Genomic DNA, 21755 nt, shown 5'->3' with positions numbered 1-21755 from the left:
AGGTTTGGGCTGAATTTTTTAGCTCAAAAGTCCAGCCCTGCCTGATTTATTTAAAAAATAAAACAATAAATAAAAATAAAAAAGGGGGTTAACCTGAAAATTTAATTATTAGATAAAATTTTTGTCCAGCCTCATTTTGGGCTAAAATGGCCTTTAGGCCTGATATACCGAGATTTAGGCTAGGGATGGCAATCCAGTCCGGATCCGACCCTACTTCGCTCTGATCCGAGGTAAAAAAATTCCGCTCCGAGTCCGATAAAATAGTAATTCGAGTTCGACTCCGTTAAAATAATCCGACTCCGAGTCGGAGGAGGGTCGGAGTCGGATCCTACAAAAAATCCGAGAAAAAAATCCGACTTCGACAAATATCCGACTCTAACGAATTATCCGACTCCGACTCTGATAGATCGTGGATTTCGGTGTGGGTCATGGTGGCATTGAGTGTGGGTTGTAAATGCCCAAATAGCCCAATTTCTCAAAGTATATTGAATAACGGAAAAAAAAACTCGGAGTTGGGTAGGATCGGAGTCGGAGTCTCGGAGTTGGATGTCCGAGTCGGATTTAGCCTCCGACTTCCTGTCGGGTCGGAGTCGGATTTAGCATAATCTGCTCCGAGTCCGACCCGTTGCCATCCCTAATTTTGGCATAACTTTTCTGGCCCAAACTTGGGGCCAGCCCAAAAGCTTTGCCCAAATTGGTTCAAACTTTTTGGGCAAAGCCGGCCCGTGATCACCGCTGTACAGTAGCATGCTAGGTACGAAGTATGATTACTGGTAAAAAGATTGTTGGTTATTGTCAATAAATAAACAAAATCGAGAGTGAGGGATAACTCAAGTGGTTAGAGCTCCCTCCCGGTTCCAGGAGATCCTGGGATCGATTCTCACCCCCGCCCTTGTGGCTCTCTAAACACCAATAAATAAATAAATAAATAAATTAACAAAATCAAATTCCAATTGCTTTTACTACTGTAAGCTAAAAAAATAAAAGTAAAAGATTTACAATTTTAAAAAATGCTAAGTACTAAATAATTCAGGTAGTGACAACTGACAAGTGAGAATAAAACTACCAACAGAAACAGTTTCTTGATGATCGAATCTATTTAACAAACAAAATTACTCAATTCGCAGAAAGCCCATTTACTATGGATTTTGAGCTTCCAAGTTTCACTATCTCGAATTTTGACATCAAAATGGAGTTTATATGATATACAACAAAGTCATGCATATATATAGCTTTTCCATATCACTGAAAAAACATTTCGTGTCTATCTAGTTCCAGACACTGAATAAGAAGCCTAGTTCTGTAGTGTGGTTGACTGGTTGCCCATATGTTTAAAGAGTAAACATCGTAATCAGCAGATATATCTGATTAGTTGTTCAGGAAGCCAAAAAAGGCCAGTGCATCACCAGATCTTCTTTTTGACCCAGAAGAGTAGCACCACAACTCCGATTACAATTGCTACAGGCGCCCATTTCCGGATCAGAGCCTACAAATTCACAATGAGATCAATATATAATATTTGAACATACTACTTCCGTTTGACAAATAACTGCCAACATTTTTTATAAAGGGATAACAGTTTTCTCAAATAGGCAGCTAACAAGAAAAAGATGTGATCTGCAGTTAGTCATTAGGTTCAAAATCTGCAGCAGGCCAGCAGTACTTTAAAAGTTACTAATTAGAAGACCTTTAGTGCTGTAAAAACTAACCTGTCGATTTAGGTCTTTTGCCTTATCAGCGTAAATCTGTGATTCAAATGTTAAGCGGCTTGACATTTCGCTGACCTCTGCAGAAGTGAATTAAAAATGATTTAAACAACACAGAGCTAGACATTAGGAGTAGATATACACAGCTTATCTCAGCCAATAGCTAAGGAATTTTTTTAACAAGCACCCCCAGGAAAAATAACAAAGATACCATAGTGATACCAATTATAGTGCTAACTAACAGTAGGAGGTGAACAAAAAAGCTGATTCGCCTCAAAAGAGAAGGAAAAATAATCGGTTACACTAAATAATGGCAAAAGAAACATTTAAAACAATTCACATAGACAACATAGCGACAACTAAGCAAGGTAAAGGAGTGACAAACAGGAACACACACAAGCACACAATGAAGCAGAACAAGAGCGAAAATTAAGCTAGCTAGCTAGCAAGCAAGCAAACAAAGAAGCAAAAAAGTATCAATGGCCTGCCAAATATGGAAAAATGTTATGAACAAACTCACCAAGAATTATTTCTATTATTAAATATGGAAAGCACACACATAGATGCATTTTCAGCTGCCTTCCAACATGCTAGATTATCATCATTCTAATTTGCAAACAAGTCCCACAGGTGTCATCTATGGCCTTATAAAGAAAATCCTAGCTTCAAAAAAAATGTCTATCAATTGAAAATCAATTCAGTTCACCATACAGAGAGGCAGCAAAAAAGAAACCACCCTGAAATGTTCAGCCATGGTCCCCATCCAAAAAGAGCAACAATGTTTACAATTTTTTTCCACATATTCCCAGTTATGAAGCATTAAATATCGAATCCCTTCCCCAGCCTTAAATTTCCCAAATTAATTTCAAATAAGGCAAAAAATGAACAGTTAGAACTTGAGTTGGCATGAATAAGTAGGCATACAGAGCTAAGTTTATTTACATGCATTCTAGATTTTAATTTCAGATTTAAATCCAACAGTTTACACTACAAAAATATTTATACGGACACCTAACTCCTTCATAGGCCTACAGCCAGCAATTAATTCATTTCACATCCTTTGGCATGCAAAACTTGCATTATTTCATATCCAATTCATCAAAAATGCCATCTTCTAATTCGGTTGCCATGTCCCATACCTGTATAACCATTTAAAAACAAATCGATTGTTCATAATATAACCAGAATCTAAGCTAAAGAATCAAAAAGTAATGTCATAAAACGTGTTCTAGTGCCAAGAAAAATAACATCAATTTTACACCCAGATCATTTATTCTTCATTGCAAGGCACAGCTATTTTGAAGACTCCTTGATTATAAGCTTTATACCTTGATACCATGTAGAGAGAGGGAGAGACAGTAAATTTCATACATCTATGCCTATGGACTATAGTTTGAAGTAAAGGAAAAAGAGCAATTCAACAACAGCAACTCTTCCTATCAATTACTAGGACGGCATTCATAGAAGATAGTATCAAGAAAAGTGAAAAAGATACATAGAGATATCTAAGCGTAAAATAAAGTACTTTGTTTTCAAAACAAAGTTGGAAAGGAGGCAAGTGAGCGCTGAGGCAACTAGTCTACAAGCTAAAATTGGAAAAAAGTAAACTTCCATGGAAATAATCAGACTTCAGGCATAATTAATCCATGAGAAAAGCTAAGAGGAGAGGCTCTGCCTTAAATCCAAATAGTTCCTAGAGCAGCTCACCAAGAGAGAGTTCAAAGTAAAATTGCTACATACAGAAGGTCTTGCCTACGGTTTTAAGAAAATTATGTGAAAGAAATAAAACATCAACCCCAAAAAAAAAAAAAAAAAAAAAAAAAAAAAAAAAAAAAAAAAAAAAAAAAAACAGTAATCTGCATACATATTCTAGGACAACTATGCTAGGCACTACTACAAGCCTACAATACCTTCAGTTATAGGTCAACACCACGCAACACTATTCTATTGACTCTTATCCACCCCATCCCAAACACCAGAAGAACTTGATGATTTTACAGATAGTTTATGTGCAAAGAAGAATGATGGTCTAGCATGCCCTTCCTCTCCACAGCTATGAGCTATCTTAGTATCTTATTAAGAAAACAGCCTAACAAGAATATTAGTCTTACTTCAAGCAATGCTATCAACTATTCTATGTTTTATTATTCACTGCAAAATCTCAGCACTCTCCAGTTTCATTGCTCAAAAACAAGAACTAATATACACAATTCACCATGTCACTCGAAAGTCCATTCATGGGTAAGGCATCCTAGGATATTTCCAGTCAAATCTAGGAAACATCTGTCATAAAAGCCTAGCTTATTGCTGCGGTATAATATATTGGAAGCATTGGAAACAGAGTTTCAAGATCTGTTAGCAGAAAAAGGTTCAGGAAAAGAAATTATGTGTTGGGCATGTGTGACTTACGGTCCAATTTTTCTCCAACACCAAGGACTTCTTGCACATTTCGGGTCATGATTTGGTGCACTTCATAGAGTTCGTCATTCAGTTTGGAAATGTTCCTCTGGGTACGGGTATCCTGGTACAACTTCTTTGTTCTCTGTATAAATGTATCTTTAGAAGGAAACAATAAATAATATGAAAAAATATAATTAGTGGCACAGTTTCTCGAAGTCATGAACCAAAAGCAAATGCAAATGCAAACAGGACATTAACATACCAAACTTAATGAACGCATAAGGTCTAGCAGCAGTTTCTATCTGATTCCCATTTACACGCTCAAATTCATTCTTGAGATCTTCCAGGTACTGAAACGCAAGCTTCTTTGGGTAAGCCCGATCACACATTGTCAAATAACAAACAGGGCCCTCAATGATATAGCTGTTACCCAATGTTAAGGTCATACTGAAATCAAAATATCCTAGCACTAGTTTGTCATGGCAGTATCAGACTATCAGCTAAAGAGGGAGAGCACATTGGCAGGATAAACCATCATAATAATGTACAGAGATATATAGTTGCATCTCAACACTTCAAAGGAGAAAAGAAAGCCAAACATTGAACAGTCAATACATACACAACATTTGCTAACAATCAGTAAAGGAAATTCAGCTGGCATGGAATCATTGATAATATGGGAAAAAGCTGCAGATAGCAGGCCTAATGCCACAGAAAAGGTTCTGATAGGGAGAAGTCTCAGACCAAGCTACACAAGCGCACTTGAATATGATCAACGTGTGAATTTTTCTTTTAAAACAAAGACACCTCCATATTTTATTAATTGGAGAAAAAAGCACAAGCATAGAAGCATAGGCAGAACACTCTAATTTTAAAGAAGATGTCAAAAGAGAGAACAGAAGGGAACAAGTCCCTTGTTTGAATAACAGGTTGGGGCTTGAGGAGAGATTCATTGACCCTTGCCTTAAATAACATCATCCCTCCGAAAAAAGAAAAATTTGGAGAAAAAATTGAGCTCCACATTCCCCTTCCCTTTTTCCCCTACCCTTCCTTCTCTTTCCCTTTGCTACATTTTCTCTTTTATCTAGCTATCCAAACAAGTGTGAGTAACTGAGTACACATGAGACAATATTCTCTGCCTACATAGTAATTTTTTATAAGAAACTAACTAAAGCAAGATTAACACATCAACCGACACACCAATACAAACAGCCTACATCTGATGCAAAACTCATTCCTGTTTATCAATTAAAAGCATTCAAACAATTAACAGATACGGAGTAACTTGTTCTCACACAAAAACAAAATGCAAGACCAAATGAACAGAATCCAGACCTCAGCCAATAAGGCCATAGGCCTAACTCAACAACAACAATAGCACAATGTAGCTCCCGCAGGATAGGATTTAGAGAGATCAACATATGCTAACTCACTAAGAGGAATTCTCTATCCCAAATTCACATCTCATCTTGTAACACATAGTCGCACAAATTTCTCATCTTGCCATATCACCAATCTACGTTGATTATTGAAATTCGGTTGATCAGATGACAAAACCAAAAGGGCGCCTTATAAGGGGGCAAAGCATACAAATCCACAGCCTTATCCCATACCAACTTAGACTTGTTAAACAACTGCAATCCGTCAACCCATAATTACTACTCATCATCAAAACACCATCAATAAGACTCATTCTTCCTATAATTCATGATTAGCAAAATACAACAAACAATACCCGAAGCAAACATAAGAGAAATATATGAGCATCCAAAGCTCTCATCTCCCTCCTACCGCCGCCTCCCTCCAATTGTCAAACAATTTACAAGCACCTCATCAACACAAGTAACATCTACTCCATACACAATAACCATAACTGCATATAGTGCAATTCAAATCCAAATGCTCCTCTTCCTATATGAACTACACCATTACACAAAGCGAAAAAGCTAGAGATTACGGAATCCCAAACACTCATACCCCGGACCGCCACCTCTCTCCCATTCCTAACAATTAACAACCAGCAGAACAACACAATTAACATCTACACAACTACATTGCACTCAACTTAACACATTGAATGTAATCAATCAAAAATTGCTGGAAAAAAATGAAGGATACTGAAATATGTAAGGTCCACTCTCAACAGACATTCTAGAAGGATCATTTTGACCTTTCGAAAGATTCTTGAACAAAGCTTTGATTTGCTGCTTGTAATATTCAGCATCTTGCACATCACGCCCATCATCCAATCCTTCTGCTAGTGGTAGACCATCCATTACTCGAGCAATCATCGTTAACTTCACCATTTTTTTCTACTTTTTACGACTGTAAATCAAATCAAATCGCAACAAAAATCAAATCAAATGAATAAGGTTTCGAAATTGAGCAAATTAGGGCTTCAAATTTGGGTAATTTAACCAAAATGATGAACATGTAAATGCGAATTCGAAATGAATTGCAGAATTATTACCTGAATCAAAATCAAATTGATGATCTTCAGATCTCTGAGCTTAGAATTCGTGAAGATCTCGGAGAATTGGAAAAACGTGGTTGATTTTTCCGAAGGAAATGAACATAAATATTTTTTAGGGTTTAAAGTTTTTTTTTAAAAAAAAAAATAAAGAATAAGATAGAAAACAATTTTAATGCAAAAAAAAGCAGTAAAAAGAAAGAGAGCGGGTGAAAGAGGAAAAAAATGGAAAAAAAAAAAGTTTAATTTTACTCTTTTTTTGGTCGGACCATTTGAGTCATTGGGCCTTTGGGCTTATGTGGCTAATCTATTACGAAATAATGGGCCAAGTAAAAAGGCTTTTTGGCCCATTAATATACGTGGAGAACACAAGTCTTCTCGCATAATAAATAGGTTGGGTTAGTGTTGTGGTTCGAGTTAGTGTGGAGAGCATCAAGTCATCAACTGAAATCACACATGACTCTACCTACTTAACTTTAGCATGTAGAACACTTAGTTTTTTAGCACAATTCAAAGATATAAAGTAGCATCTATAATTTGCGTTAATTCTTCGCAACTTTAATATGCTAGCAAGTTAAGGACTGGCAAAGCATGAATTGACATGATCATATAACGAACCTAGCATAAGAAATACTCTCTAATTATAATGGATTAATCATCTTGAAAAAATAAATTAAACATCTTTAACTAGTCGATATGTCGAGTGGTTCCCCTCAAAAAAACTAGTCGATATGTCGAGTGGTTTTTATTAATGTCGTGTTAGTATTAGGAATTTTGGCATGATTTATCACGTAGTTTAAGTTAATGTCAAGGGTTTTCAACACATTTACTAACTCATGTGATACCTCTGAAGGCTCTAATCACAAATGAAGAGTAGTGCACTAAGGTTGAACCCCATGTTTTACGAGTAGTTTACTAAGGTTAAACCCCATATTTTACTCATATATAAATTGTCTCATTTTGTAAAATAGAAAATACAATAAACACCTAAATTCCAAAGTTTGGAAATGGAATTCCCATTGTTTCATAAGTGTATTATGAACCCTCCTATTCTTTCTTAGATACCTTGCGCAGTTTTAGGTCCAATTTGCGAACTTCACTAAGCAAAGCAAATAAGCTTAGGCCCATAGTTTGACAACCCAGGCCTTCCAGAGGGAGGTTTGATAGGTACTTGTATATACATATCAAGGGGCATTTGAGACATTTTGCATGGAATTTACCCCATCTTTCTCCTCCTTTCTCTCACCCCCACGTGTTGGATTTAAGTGTACCACTGGGTGATTAATAGTATCACTAGATGTTCAAAAAGTATCATTAAACATTCAGTGGTACTATATATTCATTCAATGGTACTGTATATTCATTTAATGGTACTAACTACGTATAGAAATAATATCACTACATATTCAATGATATTATATAAGCTTTCAGTGGTACATTTAAAAACTGGTCCCACTTGCCCATCTCTCTCCTCCTTTCTCTCACCCCCATGTGCTTTTAATACTTTTTAATATTTTAAGGTTTGATATGTATTTGCAAATACATATCAAACCTACATTAGTACTTCCTCGACAACCCAGGTTAGGAATAGTCTAATTGGCTAAGGATTTCTTTTGGATTTGTTTATGTTATGTTACTATTAAAAAGCCAATAAATAAATTAATCAATAGCAATAAATATGGTCTTACTTTTCCATTAAGAAAATATAGAGAATAAATATGAACTAGCTAAAAGTTTACATGGAATGTAAAGGATTTGTATATGATCAACAACATATAAAATCATTGAAAAATTATGTTAATTCTTATCGGTAATTTTATTGAAATAGACAAGATTAAAGACAATTTCAGATATATATATTCTTTTTTTTTTTTTTGTATGCATAAATAATTTGTCGTATTGCTTCATGCTTAAAAACACAAAACCTATCGTTCAAAAAAAAAAAACACAAAACCTAAAAATACACATGACCCATAAAATACTTTTCAAATCTAGAATTTCCCAAGAACAATGATCCAACTCTAAAATGATCCCAATGCAAAGGCCAAAGTTATTCCTCATATTTGATTTTCGTGTTCTTAATGGTAGCTAGTACAAAACGATAAAAGAAAGTGCTAAATTATAGGTGTTGAGTCCATTTAAGAACATTTGAGCATATATTATAAATTTAATAAAATATATTATCCTAAGTAAGTGTAACGGTAAGCAATAATCTTGTAGACGTTGTGGCCCAAGCTAGGTAGGATATTCAATCAACGATTCTTACGTACATTTTCGCATATAAACATGCATATGATGCCAATTTCTTAACCACGGATTTTCTTCCTACCAAGGCATGGAGTAGAATAGTGCAAGAATGTGGTATTATGGATGGATTTTAGCCTCGTTAAAAGTTTCTTATGTTTGTTTTCTTTGAAGCTCAAATATATAATATGAACTACGAAATGCAACGACGTATTGAATAATGAATGTAGAAAAAAATTTATCATCTAAGGGCATGTTCTCTTCAGCTTATTTTCAGTTCAGTTCAGCTCCAATCAGTTCATTTTAGTTCATAACTTCTTTCTCTCATAAACAATTCATTTCAGCTCTATTCAATTCAATTCAATAACTTCCTTCTCTCATAAAAAAATCCCATTTGAAATGGATGGTGTGAAATTAATCAGTTCAGAAATTCAATTCAGCTTAGCTCAGTTAGATATCCAGATTAAAATGCTAAGATACTACGTATTATTCAATCTATAGAATGAATTCCTTTTCCCTTTAATTTCGATCTGGGCTATTTATCCCAATTTTCATCTGAACTCTTAAGACATGTGAAAAAACACTTCTTTATACTTCTCATTCGTCAATTTTCTAGCTAACATCTAATCCCTAGCTACCTTTCGTACAAAAGGTTTTGTGTGAGACCGGACTCACGTGAGACCGAGCTCAATAACAAAAGTCCAATAAAAAGGCGCGGGCTAACTAAACCCGATCGCGAGGCCCGCAACACCAAAAACATGATAGTGGACTCACGTGAGTCCGTCTCACCCAAAACTTTACCACCTTTCGTATCATTTGCCTTGTAATATTGTGAAATCAAGTAGTCTTGGAGTTGAGGTATACAGTTTTTGAGGTGAAAATTTCAGTAATACAATCAATTAATTGTGAATCACTGATTTCTTACATGCACATAAAATTTTAGTAAAAATATACGTTGTATTATAAAATTAAGGTACACTTTTATGAAATTTTCTTAACTATCCTAATTTTTTGAATAATAACAATAATTATTGGATAAATATTAAATTGAGAAATAAAAGCTTCAACAATAATACAATATGACAAATATGTTTCTGATGTCCAGAAGTATCAACGACAAAAAAATGTCATTGACAATAAGCAATCTATAGCTTTTCTGCTTTTGCATCACACCCTAATAATACTAATAATCATCAATAATAATTCATCATACATGTATAATCACTATAACGTACATACATCAAACCTAAAGTACGAAACAAAACAATAAAAAATCAAAATAGAAAATGTTGAATTAATTTTATAATAGAAAATAATAAAACAAACGTATGAAATTTCATACAATACTCCAACAAAATGTTGCATAAAAAACTTTTCCATTTAAGGAAATAAAAAAATAATAAAAATGGAAGTTCCTATACTATAATACGTGGCGAATGGAGGGCAACCAACAGACAAACGAATTTTCTTAGAAAGCGTGAGAGACTTTTCTTCATGTGAAAAATTGGCAAGGTCAGCCAACGAACTCATTTATAGTGGTTATGTCTCAACCATGCCATCTGTTAGCAAACCAGAATGTATATTAATTATCACCATACTTGTTTAGATGTTTTTTGTATCTTATTGTTGCGAATTTTCATTCTCTTCCCGTGTTTTCGCTATCACTCAATTAAGATGACTTGAACTAACATACTATATAAGTTGTTTCAATATTATTGCATCACTTGTATTTTGAAAATCGAAAAAGAAGTTTACATTGATGATTCATTTCATCATCTAAATAGAGGTGTCAAAACTACACCCGACCCGATTTGAAATCAACTTGAAAAATATTCGATTCAAATTTGAACTCAAGTGTATACAATAATTTAGCATGACTCGACTTTGAAAATTGACTCACCTGAACCCAATCCGATCATCCGAATTAATACCTCTGTATTTGATATATTTCCTTCGTTTTTGTAGTTGACAATGTTTGACTTTTACACTATTCACATTCTACACTTTGACTCACTTTTGTGATTTATGGATACGATAAAATATAATCGTATGAGATCTTGTTTGAATCGTCTCAATGTATACTTTATAAATAAAATTATTTTGCAATGTTGATAATTAGAGATATTAATCGTTGAAAATATGCATTGATAAACATGATAATAGAAAGGTGTCAATTGAAATGAAATGAATTTTCTTGTAACTAGGGCAGCTAACGCGCGCGATGCGCGCGTCATAGCTAGCCATATCTTTAAGGTTTTTTTTGGTTTGGCTTTTAAATCACAAAATTAGTTATAAGATAAATTTTTCCTTAAAAAAAAACAATAAGAGAAAATATGTAATCAACTATATTTAGGTGGTATAAATGTTCAAGACAACTAACATTTATGAAAGCATAAAAGTACATAAATATTTTAGAGGGTATAGTTGTCTAAACACTATTCATTAAAATAGCATCTACATATTAACGAGGGTATGTATGTAAATACACATTTTGATGGGTATAATTGGCATTACACTATTCATAAGAGTATGTTTCTACTTTTTATAAGGTAGGGAGGTAGGGATATTCAATACGGAGTACTCGTAGTTTGTATAAGTAGCTATTGACTTAACCATTTGAGCTAAAATATAATATTAGTTTAGCTAAGTTTCATTTGCTTATAATTTAATAAATAATTCTAAAAGATGGGAGATTTGTAATTAATAAAATAAAAAAAAAAACCTAATTATGAAAGCGAGGCTCAATGAATAACAAGCTACTCCGTAGTTATAAACCAACATGACACAAACTAGATACAAAAGTGAATTAGCTTGAAATCTTATATATGTAATATGGAAAGGTAATTTGGCAATTAGCTTGTCGTTTGAGACGTTTTTATGAAATGTGTAAACTTTTATATACTTCCTCCGTTACATATTATGGTATGTTTTCATTGACTGAACTCAGCTGAACTGAACTAAGTTGAGCTGAGCCGAATTGAATTGAACTGAACTGAAATGAATATTTTATAAAGGAAATTAGGAGCTGAGCTGAGCTGAACTGAACTAAACTGAAATGAATATTTTATAAGAGAAGGAAATTAGGAGCTGAGCTGAGCTGAACTGAACTGAACTGAAATGAATATTTTATAAGAGAAGGAAATTAGGAGCTGAGCTGAACTGGACTGAATTTCAACGTAAGAGAATAGGGCCTTACTCTGTAGTTGCAACTTTAGAGTATTATTTGTGAGACATAAAAAATTCCAAAGTTGCAACTAATATGTAACGGAGGAAGTATATGAATTCTTCTCTTTTTGTATTTCACTTTCACCTAATTGAAATCACCAACATCATAACTTTAACAAATCTTCGCTATTATAGAATTTAAACAAATTGAATATACATACATACATACTTGTACATTATTTCAACTTAATTGTGTCACTTGTAATAGAAAGTCGGAATCAAAGTTGTACACTAAAAAATCATTAGAAAAAATTTATATTTTTATGCAATGTTTATCTTATAAAAAATTGAAATTAAAATCCGGCCTCATAGTTGTCTAACCCATTAAGTAATGTATAACTCGAAAATCATATGATTATTTCTTAAAATCTCAAAACCAAAAATTGAAAACGGGTAGTAGACCAATCCATATAGATGACTAATCAATTAAACAATGTATAAATCTTGATTAGTATACATTTCTTTCTCCTAATCCTTTTCTTTACTACTCCGTAGTACTTTAATGATTTAATCCAAAACTTTAGGAAAAAAATTTGGACACTTGTCAAATAAACGGGGGCCATATTCATCATAACGTGTAAACATATGAATAGCCCAAATAAGATTTTTGGTAGAACCAAAAACGACGTATCATCGTTTGATGTTGACTTTTGTTTTAGCATGGGGTCCACACCAATGAGCTGTTCTGTTGTGCACTCAATAGAAATTCACTTTAATTACGAAACGAAACGTTTTTTAGTGAACAAAATTGAACCGTCCGATTTGGAGGTACATTGTACAAATGGACGGTAGAGATTGTAGATAATTTAAAGTTTTTTTTGAAGTTTTTTCTTTTTGGCCTAGGTTTAGAGGGTAGGCTAATAAGCAAAAGGTGCCAAGATATAAACTTGACTTGTGAAAAGTAAGGTCAAGTTAAAAAACGTTTTGTGGGCCCTTGATGTTTATGTTACATGACACGTACCCTAGTTATATATTTTGGAATCCAAAGGAAGATTTAAAGAATGAGTGAAAATCTTGGACATCACTCATGTACTAGTCACATTATTGTGGATACCTTGGAGTCTTGGATATATGGGTTGGTATTTTTGGTAATCTTGGTGCAAGTAATTTGTTTTGACACTTAGGGTATGTTCTCTTACGTTGAAATTCAGTTCAGTTCAGCTCAGTTCAGTTCAGTTCAGCTCAGTTCAGTTCAGCTCCTAATTTCCTTCTCTTATAAAATATTCATTTCAGTTCAGTTCAGCTGAGTTCAGTTCAGTTCAGTTCAGCTGAGTTCAGTCAATGAGAACAGACCCTTATCATGGTGCTAATTTCAATTGTTATTTTAGTGAAAAAAAAATATGAGATATGTTGGGGTATTTATTGAGGAAATTTGTTGTGAAATACTGGTATTTTTGTAATTGGATCTTAGTTTGTACAAGGTACAAATGTGTAGTTTTATGATATCAAATTTTCTATAATTTTACTAACATATAACTAGATAAATTAATAGTCAAAATTGTCTTAGCATGCGTGTGTCGGTCAAATTGTAACACGAAAAAATGAGTATTTTCGTTGTTCCATAATTTATAGACATTCTGCTATATACATAATTTCAAAATAAAAAATGGTGGGAGATAATCTTAACTCTTATCAAACAAAGAGAAAATAGTAGATGTGAGTGGCTAGAGATAATGCGGAGTTTTTGTTTTATAATCTCGAGAGCACCGTATATCCAAGGTTAGTTTTTGCTCTCATTTGATATTAAATGAAAAATAATTAATCATCAAAATTAGAACAAAATACTCATGGGTGTACGATACACTCGGGTGTATAAAGTAATCTCTCGGGATAATGTTGTAGTACATGAGAGATATTGATGTGATATAAATTACTGTATATTATTAAAAAAAAAGTATAAGTTTGTGTACGTATATTTAAGGAAAAACTGATAATATAACTTGTGGATTGAATATGGTCTCGGTATAAGATAATAAGTGTGAAACTCATGTGCGACAATCTAATTATTTAAGATGAAATGTGTGTGTGGGTGTAAACTATTAATCAATTTGAGAAAAAATGGTGTAATCAATTTGATAAACTTAAATTGTATAACGAACACCGCGATGGCCAATGTGTTGCATAAAATAACTAAAAGTAAAAATTTAAAATACAATTAAGTTAATTATACTAATCGAGACATGGTGACTGTAATTATCAATAATCCTTCATGATAAACTCATTAGCAATGCAATTAATTTCATTTATTATTCCTTATTTCATTTCTTTAAGTTGGCTATTTTACAACTAGAGTAAAACAAGAAGATTGGTTGAGCTCCTAAGAGGTCCCCAAGACCCAAACTCCCCATACTCAAGGCTCAAACACACTTCTTTATCATCCCTAAGATTTCATACCCCTTAAATACCTGGTTAGAAACGACTATAAATGTGGATACGGATCGGATTTTTCCGCAATTTTCGAATTGAAGTTCAATCACGACAATTGATTGCAATCAATGTCACGTTAGCCATTCCATTTCAAGAGCTTGGACAAGTCTCCCATGGATGTGATGCATGGAGATACCAAGTTTTATACCCCGTTCTTGTATCACGTACAGATCAAGAATATTATTGTTCTATAGTTCATCATGTGATATCCATAGATTTTATCATGCAACCTAACCCGGAAGAACATTTTTTTTTTGTAAATTTTTTATGCACCATGATCTAATAAATTAATAAAGAAATAATTTAAGGTATTAATTTTCAACGTTAGAGACAAAGAAGAGTAATTTGTTTGTATTTTAAGGAATGTATACGAAATTATATTGCTAAAAAAATAAATTAATCTACGAAAGTGTCGTGTAAGTTGTGACGACTGATTGCTGATTGGAGCTCAAAACCACGATCCCAAAAAAATAAAAATAAAAATAAAAATAAATTAAATTATAAATTCCGACATTAAAAGTTTAAAATTAAGAAAAAGAAAGAAAAAGACACGTGGCGTAGACAAGCCAAAAAGCAGCTGAAGTAACAAGTACGACTTTTCACTATTCCCCAAAATCTAATCATCCCAAATTAATTTCAAGTCATTTTCCATTTTTATTCAAAAATTATAAACAATAAAAATAAAAAAATCCCAATTTTCTCTCTCCTCCACGTGCTATTTCCTGATTGGTCAATCCCCCACCTCCCCTTTTCTTTTCTTCATTTTTATTCTCCCCTCTTTCCTTCTCCCTTTCCTCTCTTCTCTTCTCCCAACTTTCTCTCTCCTCTTTTTAGTTTTCTCTCTCTACTTTCTCTCTCCTCCTCCGCCATCAATGGAATCCTCCTCCTCCGACGAGAGCTCCATGTTCTCCGGCGAAGAAACGTTGACGTCATCATCATCATCATCCTCCTCGTCGTCGGCGATGAGTAGCGGAAGTTCCGGCGAGATTCCGGAGACAGTGGTTGGAATCTCCGGCGAATCTCCGGCGAGAGATAAGTGTGTTGGGAGACATGATAGGGTTACCTGGGGATATACCTCTGTAATTGGTCGGAGAGCTGAAATGGAGGATGCTCTTGCGGTGGTCCCTGGGTTTGTCTCCAGCACGTGCTCTCACGTGGGTGGTTGTACTGCTCCTGCTTCTAGAACCTCCCTTGAACTCTCTCCTCTTCACTTCTTCGGTGTTTTTGATGGTCATGGTGGTCCCGAGGTATTCTTCCTTCTTCCTCTTCTTTCCAATTACTACGTCCGAAATCGTTGCAAATAATATATAACGGACGTATTATTATTATTATTATGAAATTTGACGTGTTGGATGTCGAATTACTGTTATTAACGGCTTGTTTGGTAGGCGGTAATAAATAATCGTAGTGATACGAAGTATGAAACTGTGTAAAATATTTTGGTTATGATGCAAATGTTAATAATATTATGTTATTATTGTGTGAATTTTGGGGTTTGATGTGAAATTCCGATAAAATTATTGTCGGACTTTGGTATGTCATTGCAAATGTTGGATGATATAGTTGGAATTTGAGCGTTCTAGAATAGATCAGGCCATCAGGGTGTATAATTAGTAATGTTTTCGGAGGGATTGAATCCCGTCTACATCACTGCTCTTTGTAGCTCGTTCTAAACCTTAAGAATTCTAGATAAAGAATAGGCTGTGGGTGTTCTATGAAAATGATTATCAATTTTGGTGTATTTTTATGTGTATGAATAGAGAAATACGTGAAGAAATCAATTAGTTTGATCTTTTTAAGCGGGAAGAAGAAATTTTTGCGAGTGTCAAGTTGGTGCAATGATTGAATTATTGTGAAAATCTAGGAATTGCCTCCAATAATCACATTTGGAACATGGCAATGATACTAAGTTGAACTTTTACTTAATTGATTCATGTGGTTAACTTTGATATTTACTATATGGAGTACCAATCATGATGCTTCTTCCTTGCGCGTTATGGGAATAGGATTTAAATGGCCTTAACCTTAACCTTATGTAGAAATGGAACTGCGGATAACTATGTTGCTGTGATGAAGTAGATGACAGTTGCTGAGTAATTGGTCTAATCAATCGCAGAAATCTGCCCATAAATGATATCACTGGATCAAAGAAAGAACAATCTTGGTTGATCCTTGTGATTGATATTGTTAAATACATATATACTTCGTAATTATTAGCTTGAACCAATTGATGTTGGGATTGGTGTGTATCGTAAAAGATTCTTTACCTGAATAATCAGAGAAGATTTTTAAATTGCTGTTTTGTGGTCATAATTATAGTAGCTGGTAAACTATTGGAATATAATTTTTTTTGCATCCTGTTATTGGTCTATGAACACGATGACAAGGAATATGCAAGTGTTGAGCTTTCTTTAGGTCAAATTAAATTGAACTGACGGCGCCTTTATCCCACAGCAGCCACGTGTCATTGTTCCAGTCCTAAGGCGTTGGCTATTGGTTCCTTGGACTTGCCTTTTCTTTTCTTTTCCTCCTTTGAGTATCTTATTACTATATATTACTCCATAATATCTTGTTTACAGAACCTCTGTAGTTTCCAATCCTGTGGTAAACCTGGATCTTGTTTTAGCTGAAGCAGGATAATCTTGTTCCTCTTTCCTGGTGTATATATATATATATTTTTTTTTGTTTGAAAGGTGTTTAGTTTATTTTCATGCTTAAAAGCTTCATTATTTGGTAGTTTCTTGGGTTGTACGCGTGCTCATTCGTGGTAGACCTGAAAGTTTGAATACCACTTATAAAATAGGCAAGTCATCTTTTAAAAATAAAGATTTATGGTAAGCTAGTGTTTTCAATGGTAAAATAACAGGAACCAGCGAGGATATAGTAAACGACAAATCTAGACTTACTAATTTTGTGTATTCTATCTTTAGATCTTTTCTTATTTCTCAAAAGTTGACTGAGCTGATCTCTTTCTGCTTCTAGTTGGTTGCTAATTAGCTTAAGATTAAACAAATGCTAAAAGTACATGACCAGAAATTTGGTATTGTTTAAGCTAATTAACATACGTGGCAGGCAATAAGGAGGTCAATGAAACTTCATTAGAATATAATAATATAGATAATCTTTTTCTAGATGTGAATGGATCTAAATCTCTCCATTAAGAGAGCCACCTTGATTGCTTTTTAGCTCCCAACTGCTACATGTTTATGATGGTTTTGACCAACCCAACACGATGTTCCAGCTAATATGAATATTAGGAAGGTTCCTATAAAAATTTAATATATCCATTTTATTAACCATTAATATATTTTATAATCGGGACTTCTATATATCTATACAATTTGGTTGAAAGGGTGAAGAAGGAAAATCTAGAGTACTCCATTTGTGCTCATACTTTGTGAATCTATGTATATAGAAGTCTTTGTTAGAGAACAATATCCTTATTCTCAGATCACAGCTAAAATATGTCCTTCACTGTTTTGTATAGTCGGATGTATGAAATATATAATTGATTACATATTAGATTTTACTTAAAGTTGATTTAAAATAAATAAAATTATTAAATGGATCTCACAAGATTCCACTTGACTACAATATTAATCCGATGAAACAATGGCAAAGTGAATGTTTGATTGCTATTATAGTGAGTGCACATAAGTTTGTCAATCATGTCACACTTGAGACCCTCTGTGTGTAGTTTAGGCCACACAGGTCACATATACTCCGCAGAATTATCCACATTGCATCTCCTCCTCTCCCCCCCTCCCCCCCAACCTTCTTTTGCAGCACCTCTCCTATGGGAAAATTAATGTGCATAAGTGTGTTTCCATGTGTTGATGTGAAATTTTTTTCCTCCCTTTGTTGGCAGGTTGCTGACTTCTGTGCCAAGCAGATGCATGAGGTTATAGCAGAGGAGTTAAAAGGAGAAGGAGTTGATGGATTTGAGTGGCAGAAGAAGTGGAAACAAGTATTTTCCAGTGGCTTCAGGAGAGCCGACGACAAGGTTGTCTCAGAAGCTAAAGCCTCAGAGATGGTTGGATCCACGGCTGTTGTAGCAGTTGTTTCTGGTTGTCAGATCATTTTGTCCAATTGTGGGGATTCAAGGGCTGTTCTTTGTAGAAGGACACAGACCATTCCTTTGACTGTTGATCACAAGGTGAGACAAGTTGTTGACACCTAATTTCTCTTATGTGTCTGATATATGCAAATGATTTCTTAGTTTAGGGTGCTAGTAGCACCATAGGATTAGCATTGCACTGTAAGATGTTGTCTATTCCTACAGTTAGTTGCATTTGTGGGTGCAGACTTCGCTACATGAATTGCCATTTGTTAATTTCGTCTGCTAGAGAAAAGTCAGCTGTTTTTGATAGGCATTCCACATTTTAGGTGAGTGCTCTTGTAAACCTGTCCTCATGTTCACAATGCATGCATATCTTATAAAATCTTGTGCTTAGTGCTAAAAATTGCATGCTCATCATTGCCTGCTCTTGGTGACTGGTAGTACCTGTATAATAATTATTTAATTAACTGTCCAATTTCACAATTTCCTATGATTCTCACTAAAACGTGTCTGTGTGTTTACAGCCAGATAGAGCTGATGAATTATCGAGAATTGAAGGAGAGGGTGGGAGAGTCATAAACTGGCATGGTGCTAGGGTGCTTGGAGTCCTTGCTATGTCTCGAGCTATAGGTCCTTTTCTTCACTAACTCTTACGATATTCCTTCACATGACCTGTTTTACTGTACATATCTCTTGCCAGCCACTGCAGAACTCTTTTTTTTTTTTTTTTTAATTGGCACAACAGACTGGAGTGAAAAATAGAAAAGATTTGAAAATAAAATAAAGGCTGCACCTGTCATCTATTGCTGTCTGCAATACCGGAAAATCTTTGTTGATCTCATTTCTGTGTTTGTTGATAGAGAGCAATCCTTAATTCTTGTGAAGGACCAAGCTTGGTATATTTTGGCCCTGATTTGCATTCTCGTAACTTCTTGTGGAATTTCAACAAGTCACTATGGCTCTTGTATTGAGAACTAGGAAATGCATTGTTGTAAGGCAATGCAATACGTCATTGCAAATAAGAATTTTCTTCCAAGGAAAAATGGATAAAAAGGAGTAGGGAAGTAGCTCAATAGGAAGCCTTACTGAGTAGATTTGGCCCTACCTTGCTTATGAATCAATAATTGCTAAGCAAAGGACTAGGCTTTTCAAAGCAGTTGCCCCCTTAGTTTACTTCTTCGACCACAGGCTCATTTCTTTGCTTGCCAGAGTCCCTTGATTAATTTAAGTCTATATCTATTTTTCTGAGGGTGCTTTAGTTGTTGATCGGAGATGGGATTTGAACTTGTACAGCTACCTGTTTGTTACTCTGGAGTTCTGACAAAGTAACAGGATAACAACAAAACCATGTCAAACCAAGTATTTCATAGTATATAAACCTTTATACCAAATTGGTTGTCAGGTGGACATAAAAAAGTTGTAAACCATCGTAGAGCTTCAAGTATGACGATGTGCATCTACTCTGTACTATGTATACATAGACTATTTGTAATTCAACTCATTTCTTGTTCATTGATCTTTTCTTCAAAGATATCTAAGAAACCTGGTCTCAAATACAAACTCTCGTTCACTTAATACAGGGTTTTGAACAGCAGATTGCATTTAATTTGTATATTAGCTACTTGGCTTTGAATATGGATTCTAATGTGTTGCATTACTTCTGTTTCAGGTGACAGGTATATGAGCCCTTACATAATTCCAGTGCCCGAGATCACTTTCATGACAAGAAGTGACGAAGATGAGTGTTTAATATTGGCAAGTGATGGGCTTTGGGATGTCATGTCAAATGATGAGGTAGGTGAGGTTGCCCGCCGCCTCCTTAGGAGAATGCGAAGGTCCACAGTATCCAGTGATATTTGTCCTGCACAAGTGGTTGCTGACAATCTTAGGCAGCTTGCTATTGGGAGAAACAGTTCTGATAACATCTCAATCATAGTCGTTGATCTGAAATCGAGGAGAAGAAATCAAGCAAAGAAACAAATATAGCAGGGTATTGAATATTGATTTTCTTCATTTCTTTGAGGCCTGTTGAGAAAATATAAAGCTCCAACGAAGCTTTCTAGATATTTTTAGGTTGCCTTCATCAGCTATTATTTTCTACTGTACAAAGCTGACACTGCTGGTGAAATCGCGCTCCTGACTTTCAAAATTGTATTACTGCAAATTATTGGATCAACCCTCTATTTTAGTTGGTTTGATCCAAACTTTCCGAAAGTGGAAATGACAAAAATATGAAATAGGAAAATTTAAACAAACTATTGATGTTCTGCAATGATGCTATCATTTTTTCTGGTTTCAATGAAAGGCTGAAGACATCAAGATGCTGCTGCGGCTTCAAGCTCTTATCATGTAAATATCAGCTGCAGCCAATTGTCGTTCATACTCAATAACCTAACCGGATCTGAATGCCTCCCTTCTGTGTATTAATTTGCAAAATTTTCATAGTTATAATCATGTACTCCGTATGTACTACTAATGTAGTGAATGTCATGTAATGCTATCATGCTCTGGACTATGGAGGTATAAATCTCTTTCCTAACACCATAACACTTTTTTTTTTTCTTTTTTTGGTGACATTAGCTGGTTTCCTGTTCTCAATTACTGTGTGTATTATCTTCCCTTTTGGATTTCCAATTTCCTGTTGAAATGGGGTGTAGCAAAGTTAGAAAAGTAATTTTACTAAGTGCTTAGGAAACTAATCGTTCTCCTTTTAGCTAAACCTTCGTCTTCGGTGTTCATGGACTTCCTCTTTCATCTTGACCTCCAAAAACTTCAAATAAACTAGTTAGGGTTGAATGTGTTTGGGAAAGAGGGGAAAAGTAGTATGAAAGTAGTTGAGAATAATACGAGGATGTATGAGATTTGGGATTAAGAACTTCACGATCAATTCAATTTTTCTGAGTTTTTTAGTCTGTTGAGGTGTAATCGTGACCCCTATATAGAGGTGTAGGACTCTAAGGTTATGGACTTATGGTTTAAGCGACGTCACGCTAGCGGGCACACATAACAATCATGCGTGCCCGACTTGCCTTGTTAAAAAATGTGTATTTAACTTCCATAACTTTTAATTCAGAACTCGGAATGAGGCAAATAAGATAACGTTGGAAGCTTTGAAGTCTACTTTCCAAATCAATTGGAGTTAGGTCAAAAGCTTTTGTGGATTTTAAGATATGACCGATTTATTAAAGGGTGTCGGTTTTGGGTCCAGTTTATTGTTTGGATC

The 21755-nt window shown here is 34.6% G+C and overlaps 2 protein-coding genes across 2 annotated transcripts; one reads left to right on the top strand and one right to left on the bottom strand.

Annotated features, from left to right (window-relative positions):
• Positions 1-933: 933 nt before the first annotated feature.
• LOC145611347 (25.3 kDa vesicle transport protein SEC22-1-like) lies at positions 934-6710 on the bottom strand. Its single transcript, XM_081666665.1, has 6 exons — positions 6577-6710; positions 6225-6431; positions 4369-4529; positions 4116-4262; positions 1710-1786; positions 934-1486 (listed from the first exon to the last, which is right to left on the bottom strand). The coding sequence occupies exons 2-6, from the start codon at positions 6410-6412 to the stop codon at positions 1403-1405; spliced, it is 657 nt and encodes a 218-aa protein (XP_081522791.1). The 5' UTR covers positions 6413-6431; positions 6577-6710; the 3' UTR covers positions 934-1402.
• Positions 6711-15277: 8567 nt separating this feature from the next.
• LOC145611231 (putative protein phosphatase 2C 6) lies at positions 15278-20787 on the top strand. The gene is made up of 4 exons (XM_081666533.1): positions 15278-15719; positions 18341-18628; positions 19057-19162; positions 20202-20787. The coding sequence occupies exons 1-4, from the start codon at positions 15345-15347 to the stop codon at positions 20516-20518; spliced, it is 1086 nt and encodes a 361-aa protein (XP_081522659.1). The 5' UTR covers positions 15278-15344; the 3' UTR covers positions 20519-20787.
• The last annotated feature ends 968 nt before the right edge of the window (positions 20788-21755 follow it).

The sequence above is a fragment of the Chenopodium album genome, chromosome 24, assembly GCF_948465745.1.
Source record: "Chenopodium album chromosome 24, dcCheAlbu1.1, whole genome shotgun sequence".
In the NCBI taxonomy this organism is placed as follows: Eukaryota; Viridiplantae; Streptophyta; class Magnoliopsida; order Caryophyllales; family Amaranthaceae; genus Chenopodium; species Chenopodium album.
Note: the sequence above shows the minus strand (reverse complement) of the source record. Positions and strands in the feature narration are given on the sequence as shown.

What these genes read in the sequence shown, in the direction of transcription:
- LOC145611347 (XM_081666665.1), bottom strand. Translation starts at nt 6,412, where the DNA reads ATGGTGAAGTTAACGATGATTGCTCGAGTAATGGATGGTCTACCACTA. An exon ending in AGTGGACCTTACATATTTCA is followed by an intron (nt 4,530 to 6,224) that starts GTATCCTTCATT and finishes ATTGGGTAACAG; the next exon opens with CTATATCATTGAGGGCCCTG. An exon ending in CAAAAGACCTAAATCGACAG is followed by an intron (nt 1,487 to 1,709) that starts GTTAGTTTTTAC and finishes GTGAATTTGTAG; the next exon opens with GCTCTGATCCGGAAATGGGC.
- LOC145611231 (XM_081666533.1), top strand. Translation starts at nt 15,345, where the DNA reads ATGGAATCCTCCTCCTCCGACGAGAGCTCCATGTTCTCCGGCGAAGAA. An exon ending in ATGGTCATGGTGGTCCCGAG is followed by an intron (nt 15,720 to 18,340) that starts GTATTCTTCCTT and finishes CTTTGTTGGCAG; the next exon opens with GTTGCTGACTTCTGTGCCAA. An exon ending in CTTTGACTGTTGATCACAAG is followed by an intron (nt 18,629 to 19,056) that starts GTGAGACAAGTT and finishes GTGTGTTTACAG; the next exon opens with CCAGATAGAGCTGATGAATT.